This window comes from Alnus glutinosa, chromosome 1 (assembly GCF_958979055.1).
Source record: "Alnus glutinosa chromosome 1, dhAlnGlut1.1, whole genome shotgun sequence".
NCBI lineage: Eukaryota > Viridiplantae > Streptophyta > Magnoliopsida > Fagales > Betulaceae > Alnus > Alnus glutinosa.
Genome location: NC_084886.1, coordinates 52,443,865 through 52,455,036, shown reverse-complemented (window position 1 = coordinate 52,455,036; position 11,172 = coordinate 52,443,865). Strand labels below are relative to the sequence as shown.

Here is an 11,172-nt window from a genome sequence, read left to right as displayed (position 1 = left end):
TTAAAAAACAAATAAATAAATAAAAATCTAACGACCAACTTTACTAGATCATTTCTTTAAAACAACAAATAAAAATAAAAATTGTTAAATACCACATAGTAATGATTCTCAACCTTAGGGATGTTGAGCTGTGGTTCCTCCCGGAGTTAGTTTCGGGGAGGTTGGTGTATTCTTTTATTTTTTTGTTTTTAGTGCAAATAGAAGGATTCTCAAGCTGTAGCCTGTGAGAATGGCGGATGTCGGCGGGTATCCGATGGAGTTGTGCTTTATTGCTAGATCTATAAGCCTCGACTGGGTGTTCGTCGACATCATGAGCTTTTCTTTAGTGGTCGCTGGCCTCCTCTGGTTTCAGTAGTCGCTCGACAGAGCTGTGTGGTTTTTTCCTGCTCGGTGTGTGGCCAGCAAGCGTCGAGGAGTGTCTTCCTTGGGTTAGTGCATGAGGGTCACAGTTTGCATATTCGGCTTCGTTTGGTGTCGATCTTGGCTTCTGGAGGTCGTTCGATGGCTGGAAGGGTTCCCGGAGTAAGTGCGTGCTCAACACGCCCTGAGCTCCAGTGGCGGTTCTCATGGTGCTGATTTTTTGTTTTTTGGTTTTTTTGGTTTTTTTTTTTTTTTTTTTTTTTGTATTTGTATTTGTACATTCTTGTATATTTGTTCATAGTCTACCTTTTGGTAGCTGCTTTAAGTCAGGATTTTTCCTGACTTAGTGGATAGAGTTTCTTCAGTTTTATTCACTACATTGACCTACGGGCACTGATGTAGCCTTCAGACAGTGTTCTCAGCTTCTTTGCTCTTATATTTGTTTTGTGGCTTTTACATTGATGTAATCCCTTTGGAGTTTCATTTCAGCAATGAAGGTTTTTGATCTTGTTAAAAAAAGAAAAAAAAATAAAAGAAGTAATGATGGCCAATCACTTAAAACATTCAACTTTTTATACACTATTTTTTGAATTTTTTAATTTTTAAAAATAAATTAAAGTAAGAAGATAAAAAAATTAAATCTTTAAGTAAGGTGAATCATTACTCAATACTGTACCACACCAATATTTCGTAGATGTCTTATCGGTGACTGGTTAGTGAGATATATAGAATTACTTTTTCTCGAAAGAAAGCAAGGATGGATCCCCTTTATAGGCATATATAGGATGCAAAGATGAAGCTGAAGGCATAGGAAGGTAGCAATCTTTCATCATTAAAAAGAGTTTTGCTGGAGTTTGAACGGGGACTGTGTGGTTATTAGAGCTTGACATCGTGGCTCTCTCTTATCCCATTGAAAAAATTATGGAAAAAATGCATAAGAAAGTTGCAAAACAGACAACGAAGTCATGATCATACCCTTGTAGATTCAAGAGTTTGCTAGCATATGCGGTGACGCAAATGATTATTTTTTTATTTGGAAAGAAGGTGGTATACAGAAGATTTAATCCTTCAAACGGATTATATTATTATAAAAAGCCAAGGCTTGAAACCCAATTGGTGCACAATCTTAGAGCTTTCGCAAATAAAACTATTCCATTATTTAAGGAGCTAAGAATATGAATGGACCGTCTTTCGCTGAGAAAATATTAAAATGAAGTATAATACGCTCGAAAGCTAGTCGAGCTTTATACGTTGCCTTTTTCCCTATTTAAACACATTTGGTTCCACGGAGCCTGAGGAACCAAACATCCTGTGAACATGAAGGAGGTCATAGTCCTGTACCCATCTCCAGGCAGAGGCCACCTACTCGCCATGGTAGAGCTTGGCAAGCTCATACTGAAACATCACCCATCTTTCTCCATCACAATCCTTGTCTTAAACACACAAAACACAGATTCTGCGTCCACCGCCCAGTACGTCGCCAGCTCTACCGCCCAATACATGGCCGCCGTGAAAGCCACCACCCCATCGATCACCTTCCTCCATCTTCCCCCCATCGCCGACGTCCCTTCCACTCCTTCCCGCATAGAATTATTGTACTTATTCCCACACCTCAACAACCCAAATGTCCACCAAACCCTTCAAACCATCTCCCAGACCTCCAAACTCAAAGCCTTTATCATTGACTTCTTTTGTGATGCTGCTTTCAGAGTAGCCGCAAACCTTAGCATCCCCATCTATTATTTCTACACCTCCAGCGCAAGCACTCTAACCGCCTTCCTATACCGCCCCACTCTCCATAAAAGCCTGGACAAAAGCTTGAAAGATCTCGATGATCATATGCTTATTGATATTCCAGGCTTACCTTCTATCCCGGTTTCAGACATGCCGAAAAATATGTCTGATCGTAGTGCTAAAGTGTATGAGTATTTCTTAAACACAGCAACCCACATGGCCAAATCAAATGGACTTATTGTAAATACGTTTGAACTGCTCGAAGGAAAAGCTATTGGAGCAATATCGGATGGGCTATGTGTGACAGATGGCCCAACACCGCCGATATTCTGTGTTGGACCTTTGATATCAAGCAGCAATCAGGATGGAGAAAATCAGCATGAGTGTTTGAATTGGCTAAACTCGCAACCAAGTCAAAGCGTCGTGTTTCTGTCTTTTGGAAGCATGGGATTGTTTTCGGCAAAACAGTTGCATGAAATAGCCGTAGGATTAGAAAATAGCGGCCAAAGGTTCTTATGGGTAGTAAGAAATCCGCCACCAGATAACAACAAAGAGCCAAATTTGGATGAGTTGTTGCCAAACGGTTTCTTGGAAAGGACCAAGGGTAGGGGTTTTGTGGTGAAGCAATGGGCTCCACAGGTGGAGATACTGAGTCATGGTTCGGTGGGTGGGTTCGTGACACACTGCGGGTGGAACTCAGTGCTTGAAGCGGTGTCTAGTGGCTTGCCGAAGGTTGGGTGGCCTTTGTATGCGGAACAAAGGCTGACCAGGGTGGTCTTGGTGAAGGAATTTAAGGTGGCGTTGGCAGTGAATGAGTCGGAAGACGGGTTGGTGAGTGCGGCCGAGTTGGAGAAGAGAGTGAGGGAGTTAATGGACTCGGAAGCAGGCAAAGTGGTGAAGCAGAAGGTTTTAGCCATGAGAGATGCAGCCGTGGCAGCCGTGGAAGAGGGAGGGTCCGCTCATGTTGCATTTGCCAAGTTGGCTGAGTCGTGGGTCACGACAACGTGCTAGTTACACGTGCTTCATTAACTTCATACATGTGAATCCTCTCTTCCCCCTCCCCCCTCTCTCTCTCTCTCTCTCTCTCTCTATATATATATATATATATATATGAGTAATGATAGTCCCCTGCCCGACCCTTTCCTACGTGGAAGGGGCCTTTTGCTTTTAATAGTTTTTTTTTTTTTTTTTTTTTTTTAAAAAAAAAAAAAATCTTTTTTTTGAAAACCCACCCCCCCGTCTTCTATACCCATTTTTCTTCTCCAAACCATTTTCCCCCCAAATCTTTCCCTCCCTCTCTCTCTCTCTCTCTCCATCTCCTCTCCTCAACCCCACCGTGAGCCCGCCATTGTCGACCACTCACGAGCCAGCCACCGTCGACCACTCACGAGCCCGCCACACCACTGTGCGTTCTCCATCTCCGGCCAAAACCGAACCACCGTGCGTTCTCCAACTCCGATTCGGCTCCGACAACTCAACCACCGATCGCCACGAGCAGCCCCAGCCGAAACACCAACGCCGCAGCCGCCGACGAGCCCATCCGCCGTAAGGTTTTCTTAGATTTTTTTTTTTTGATCATTCCTTTTGATTTTCTCTCCAGATCCGGTTTTTTTAGTTGTTTTTGGGTGAGATTTGGGCTGTTTAAGTGCAGATAATGGGTTGTTTAAGTGCAGATAATGGGTTATTTGTATTCCTTTTGATTTTCTCTCCAGATTCTGTTTGGTGGCTATAAATATTGGAATGAGTTTTGTAGTTGCTGGATTTTCTTTGATATTGTAGTGTAATCCTTTTAAGTGGCATGGAAATATATATATATGTGTCAACATTTGAATAGCTTAGTTGGAAAGAAAGAATGCCCAGAATCTTCTAGTGTAATAATAATTTATGATTTGTGATGATGTTCCATTTTTTTAGTTGTTTTTTGGGTGAGATTTGGCTGATTTGTGGTTTCCTCAGAGCTGGGATTTTGCTGCAAAAAGAATATGGGCTGAGCTTTTTTTTCATATGAATCTGTTGGGATGGATTGGGTTTTGCAGCATAATGAAAGTCTATATTGCATTCCAAAGGATTGGAGTTAGTATTACTTGCCATTGAACTGTAGTGTAGTAGAAATTGAGAGCAGGTTGATATATACTGCTCATTCTTGATTTATTCCGTGTTTTCATTCTGTATCTAAGAATCATAGATTTAAAGAGAAAAACAGATTAATAGGACACTGCCTAAGAAATATGCCATGCTCATTCCTACATGCTTGTTCATATATCAGCTTATAGTTAAGTTTGTCTTAGTTTCTCTTTGAGATTGACAAGTACTTCCAACATTATACACTGAAACACATCATTTGCATAGATGTTTTGCTTCATTTGGTTACTACGAAAATGAGGCTAGAAGATATTTTGGAATTTAGCAGTTGCAACCTTTTGGATTTTTGTTAACCATTTTAGGTTTTTGTTTCTTCTATTTGTCTATTGCAAGCACATGGGGCATTAATGTAAGTGTTATCAAGTTATTAATTGAAGAGTCGCCTGATTTGATGTGTGATTCCTTTGTAACAACGGCAAACCAACTGCCATATTTGTGTCGACATTTGAATAGCTTAGTTGGAAAGAAAGAATGCCCAGAATCTTCTAGTCTAATAATAATTTATGATTTGTGATGACGTCCAGTTTTTTTAGTTGTTTTTGGGTGAGATTTGTCTAATTTGTGGTTTCTTTGACCCTGGGATTTTGCTGCGAAAAGAATATGGGCTGAGCTTTATTCTCATATGAATTTGTTGGGATGGATTGGATTTTGGGTCTAGGGTTGGGAATGTGGAATGTGGAATGAGAAGAATTTCTGTAAATTACTGCCTGATTCTCATTTAAGCATTTTCATTATTTCTTGTAACCTTCTGTAAGCATTTACTTCCCTTTTTTCAATATTTCTTGGAATTGAAGGAGGCTTATATATGTAAGAATTTTGTTGGCAGTTAAGGAATAAAAGACAGCAAAGATTAAATTTTAGTGGCTTTTTGTAGATTTTGGAAGTTTTTGTTCTGCTGTACCTTGAAATTATTGCCCAATTCTCATATTTCTCCATGGTTCTTCTTTAAGAATATTGTCTACATATGCACCTTACTTTCTTCTTTTAATGGGACTCTACATATGCATTTAAGTCACCTTAACAATAACAAGAATAATAACAAAGAGATTTATATGATATGTGATAGAGGATATTAATTGTTGATATGTCTTCTTGGAGCTTTTCTTTTTAAATTGGCGAAACAAAGCATGTACTGGAACCAATTTGCAGTCTTAGACTTCTTTGATGAAGTTGTTATTCTGACTTCCTGCTTCCTATTCACCTTATGTTATTTTTTAAGCTATTTGTTTAGTTTAGTTACTGCTTTAATGTTCCTTGTCCAATATTGTTGTTTAAGGCTTGTTTTTGTTCCACTTTACTGGTCAATTACTTGGATAATATTGTGTTCTCTTGGGGATTGTGAGAGGACTCCTTGCATTGTAAGATTTCATGCCTTCTTAGCTTGCATGCCCTCTAACCTGGAGCTTTAATCCTATAGAAGGTTGTTCTGTTTGCACGAAGGTATGAATTTCAAGTTTTCCAACAATAGCTTATTGTTGATATTGAAAACTATACATGTTCACGCCTCAAAAAATCGTATGTCAAGTTGATTTACATTGTTTTAGGACAACAGGAATGGTGCATAGTGAATGATATCAATGTGAAGGTTGATAGGATTGTTCATTTGGCTACCATATTAGGTTGTATAATTAGTTGCTTGCCCAAAAGTTATTACCAACCTTTTGGAGGGCAATCTAATGACCTTTTTGACTATTAAGATGCAGAGGTGGACTTGAACTAAAAAAAATGTTTATTCCATTGGGTACCTGATAAAATTTTAGTTTAGCAAAAGTTTTGATTTATGTTCTAACCAAGTGAATTGTCAATGGAAAATTTCTTCGAATTTTCCTGTCGGGTTTGGATGAGGAAAGGGCTTTAGGTGGATTAGGTTACAAACCATTGCATTTCATGGAGATGGTATAATGGAATTGAGTAATGCTGGTTAAACACTTGTTTTGCTTAGCAAGCATGCATTTTTTGTTAATAAATAATATACTTTGCTTTTTCTTCAGGTGCTTTTACATTTATAATATATTCTATTCTTTCTATTGCCTAACGTTATCTTCCATGTTTCAGGTGATATTATTATTGAAATATGTTGAACGATATTCTCTTATGAAATGTCATTCATTGCTGAGGGAACCTAGTAGTTTAGATGGTGAAGGAACCGCCTCTTCGGATTTGAAGAAATAAACTAATTGATTCAATACTTCTCATGGCCTCAATACAATTTTCCTTTGTAGATATTATTTTTGCTTCCGCAAAATGTAGATATGCGGTTGTTGTAACTTTGCCTTTTTGAATTCGTAACTAAGAGAAAATCTCACCATTTGTTCTTGTTTATGTCCCAATTATACTAATCCTTGATTTTCTTTTTTTAAGCTTACCGGTCCTTGATTGAATATGAATGAAAAATGAATTTTGTTGTGGTTGTGAATCTTTCGTATTCTCATGTTTTGGCAAAGGCCACAGTGATATAGTAGACCTTGCTTTTTGTGAGGTTAATAAAAAATGTGAAGTTCATTAACTACTTTTGTACATCGAAGCATTCTTTTGAGTGCAATTTGAATATTTATGCATGCATGTATCTCTCCATCCCTAGACCAACCAAAATGGTATTGGAAGCTTTTAAAACCAATAATTTTTGCTTTGAGAAAATGTATTCACAGCAACATCAATTTTTTCACAAACCAAATTTTATTATCAGTTGGAAAAGCAAACTTTCTGCAACTAAAGTAGTCCGCTACAATGTCCAAGAGTACTAAGAACTAGCAAGTTAATGACAAATCACATAAGAAAGAGCCATCAGAATTATCAAGTCAGAAATAATTTGAGCCAAATGTTTAACAAAAAACCATATTTCTCTTCAAAAAATTACACCTGAAACTACTAAACTAAATTAGATCCAAAATTTACAAGAGATGAAAAATCAATAATTCGTGCCAAAAGAGGCGGTAGATCCCTTTCCAAGACCTTCACTTTCAAGCCAAATATGTCCCTCCATAAGATTTACAAACCTGATCACACCATGCAAAAGGAAAAAGCATTATAGCTACATTTACATATGAAAAAAGAATCTTTTTAAAGGACTTAGTTTTGACTCTGCAAATACTGGAATGCCAAAAACAGGCAGAGATTACTATTCAAGCTGATTGTATAACCTAACAAAGATAAACATGTAAGAACTAAAGAATAAAGTACCTTTTACAAATTGCAAGGCCAAGTGCCACCAGAATTTGTGGTTGCATGTGATTGAGTTTGCGAGAATTTCGAAAAGAGCTTAGGAATATCTCGGGGGCTAATTCCTGATCCTGAATCTTCCACCTACAATTGAAGAGAAAAGGTTAATGTACACAGTTAGCTTTTAACATAAAACAACTAAGCATCCTCAGACCAAAGGATTGCAATAGAATATTCAAAAAACGAACCTGTGCACGCAAATAAAAGTGATTATCACATGGCACAAGAAAGAAGTCCTGTGCTCAAGAATCTCTTAAAGATTCTGATTTTGCAACAAAACCTGTGATTGAGATGCTACCCTCTCTAGAAAACTTCACAGCATTACCAGCAATATTTAGAATAGTTTGCATAAGGCGTTTTTCATCACCTACGGCATACACTGGCAAATCTTGTGCTAAAGTTAATGTAACCAACAACTTCTTGATGGATGCAACAGGCTTGATCAAGTTAAGGACTTGAGATGCGAAAAATTGACCTTACTACAACAAGCATCTAAAGAAATCCACGTATATCCTAACTTCAAAAAAAAAAATCATGTATATCCTAATGTCACAAGTCAATAAAAAAGAAATAATATTCGGCAGAAATTGATAGACCTACCTCCTTAAATACAGAATCAATGTCTCATTATTTCAAACAAATTTTCCACTTGGGGCCATCTGCTTCACTGAATCTGCATTGAGTGAAACCAAAGATCCACATAGAGAGACATGGCAACCTATCTTACATGATTGTATCATTGCTAATCAAATAACAGATATCAACTTGAGTAACAAATCAAGTCTCTTTTTCTGTACGTACACACTTCCTTAATGACTAATAATGTATTAATATACATGCACATAGATAATCAAGCTTTACTTCTAAGAGCTCATCATCACTGTCAAAGAGATTACAAATTAATTACCAAAAAACATTTCCACTAAAGAGAGTATTGTTCGTGGAACTGCTTCACGAACAGAAATGGCAACAGGCGAAAGCAAACCAAAACTCTAATAACTAATTATCCCAAAGCCTCTCATCCTCTGCTCAAACATGTCACGGTAAAAAATACACCTTCTCAATCAACAAGGTCTTCAGCACCTACAATGACCTCCCATATCTGAACTCTTCCCTGCATTGATAAAATTGCAGAATTGCAGACAACGGTCTATTAAAACAAAAAACAAAACAAAACAAAACAAAAAAGAAGAAAAAAAGTACCAATAAACAAAAAGCAATAATAAGTGCCAATTATTTTCATCATCCATTTAAAAACCAAAGAACTACAAATTGAATGGCTGGAACCTTTCACCATGCCACTTAAAAGGATAACATTACAACATCAAAGAAAATCCAGCAACTACAAAACTCATTCCAATATTTACAGCCACCAAACAAAATCCAAAAATCAAAAGGAATACAAATAACTCATTATCTGCACTTAAACAACCTGCTCTTTAAATCTATGATTCTTAGATACAGAATGAAAACACGGAATAAATCAAGAATGAGCAGTATATATCAACCTGCTCTCAATTTCTACTACACTACAGTTCAATGGCAAGTAATACTAACTCCAATCCTTTGGAATGCAATATAGACTTTCATTATGCTGCAAAACCCAATCCATCCCAACAGATTCATATGAAAAAAAAGCTCAGCCCATATTCTTTTTGCAGCAAAATCCCAGCTCTGAGGAAACCACAAATCAGCCAAATCTCACCCAAAAAACAACTAAAAAAATGGAACATCATCACAAATCATAAATTATTATTACACTAGAAGATTCTGGGCATTCTTTCTTTCCAACTAAGCTATTCAAATGTTGACACATATATATATATATTTCCATGCCACTTAAAAGGATTACACTACAACATCAAAGAAAATCCAGCAACTACAAAACTCATTCCAATATTTATAGCCACCAAACAGAATCTGGAGAGAAAATCAAAAGGAATACAAATAACCCATTATCTGCACTTAAACAACCCATTATCTGCACTTAAACAGCCCAAATCTCACCCAAAAACAACTAAAAAAACCGGATCTGGAGAGAAAATCAAAAGGAATGATCAAAAAAAAAAAATCTAAGAAAACCTTACGGCGGATGGGCTCGTCGGCGGCTGCGGCGTTGGTGTTTCGGCTGGGGCTGCTCGTGGCGATCGGTGGTTGAGTTGTCGGAGCCGAATCGGAGTTGGAGAACGCACGGTGGTTCGGTTTTGGCCGGAGATGGAGAACGCACAGTGGAGTGGCGGGCTCGTGAGTGGTCGACGGTGGCGGGCTCACGGTGGGGTTGAGGAGAGGAGATGGAGAGAGAGAGAGAGGGAGGGAAAGATTTGGGGGGAAAATGGTTTGGGTAAGAAAAATGGGTATAGAAGACGAGGGGGGTGGGTTTTCAAAAAAAACTATGAGGAATGCTACAGAGGGGACGTTCATCCGTCCCCTCTCCTCCTTTTATCATTAAACAAATCAAATTCAATAAAAAAGAAAACCAAAAACAAAGAAAAATGTACTTTTCTTTTGAATTTGATTTTTTTAATGTTAAAAGGAGGAGAGGGGACGGATGAACGTCCCCTCTGTAGCATTCCTCAAAAACTATTAAAAGCAAAAGGCCCCTTCCACGTAGGAAAGGGCCGGGCAGGGACGGCAAGCCTATCATTACTCATATATATATATATATATATATATATATATATATATATATATATATATATATGAGTTCTATATATATGAATTTTATACTCCATGTGTTTTGGTAGAGATGAAAGAGATGTATTATTGTTGAAAGGATGTATTATTCTTATATCATATTATTCTACATTAATTTTACACCTAAAATATATTAAGTATGAAACTCATGTATATAAAACTCAAATATATATAACGTACATATATAGGTTTCTCACCTTTTATGTCTTGGTATAAGATTAATGTAGAGCATGTAATATAAAAAATCATTTTCCACAGTTGAAAAATGAGCACTGCTTGTTGTACACCATGTTATATACTTTGTACGCAACTCCTTTGTATTGTAAAGACCGGAAAGGAAAGGAAGCATTTTTCAAATAATAATAATAATAATAAAGTAATCCCATTAATTTTCGTGATTGTAATAATGAGTGCTTGATGCGATAACGAATTAATGGTGGTAGACGTGCACTATATGGCAAGCATGAGTAAAAAATTGGAGAATTATTTTTAGAATAATATTTTGTTTTGCTATGTTTTCAAATTTATGTTTATTTTATTTTGTAGTTTTTATTTTACTTAACCTATATAACAGCATATAGTCTTGATTAATTTTCAATTCAGTCTTGAACTTTCAGGATTATATATATATATATATATATATATATATATATATATATATATATATATATATATATATATATATATATATATATATATGAGTAATGTTATGAAGTAGGCCGGTAGTAGGGACCATCTTTTTGTTTTCCAGAAGCTGATATGATTTTTAAACATATTGAATTTGGAGTGGATTATTATTAAATTTTGATAGTAAATGTGATGACCCAATTTCTTTTTTTCTTTTTTAAACAAATCCTCGCAGTGGCATGACTACACGTCATGAACCAAACATTAACACAAGACAACCCACAATATGAGCATGACTCGTCAGAGATTATACATAGCAGTGAAAATTACTAAACATTAAACAATGAAACTATACGCAACATATATAGCAAATAGTACCTCTATATACTTAAAGCT

General features: G+C 36.7%; 1 protein-coding gene across 2 annotated transcripts; it reads left to right on the top strand.

The window, feature by feature from the left end:
- Positions 1-1,633: 1,633 nt before the first annotated feature.
- Positions 1,634-6,596, top strand: LOC133858263 (anthocyanidin 5,3-O-glucosyltransferase-like). 2 transcript variants are annotated; one of them, XM_062293693.1, is made up of 2 exons: positions 1,634-3,639; positions 6,292-6,596. In XM_062293693.1, the coding sequence occupies exon 1, from the start codon at positions 1,678-1,680 to the stop codon at positions 3,103-3,105; it is 1,428 nt and encodes a 475-aa protein (XP_062149677.1). In that variant the 5' UTR covers positions 1,634-1,677; the 3' UTR covers positions 3,106-3,639; positions 6,292-6,596. The 2 variants fall into 2 exon arrangements, with proteins under 2 accessions (XP_062149677.1, XP_062149678.1); XM_062293694.1 differs by having other exon boundaries at positions 1,634-3,644.
- Positions 6,597-11,172: the final 4,576 nt, after the last annotated feature.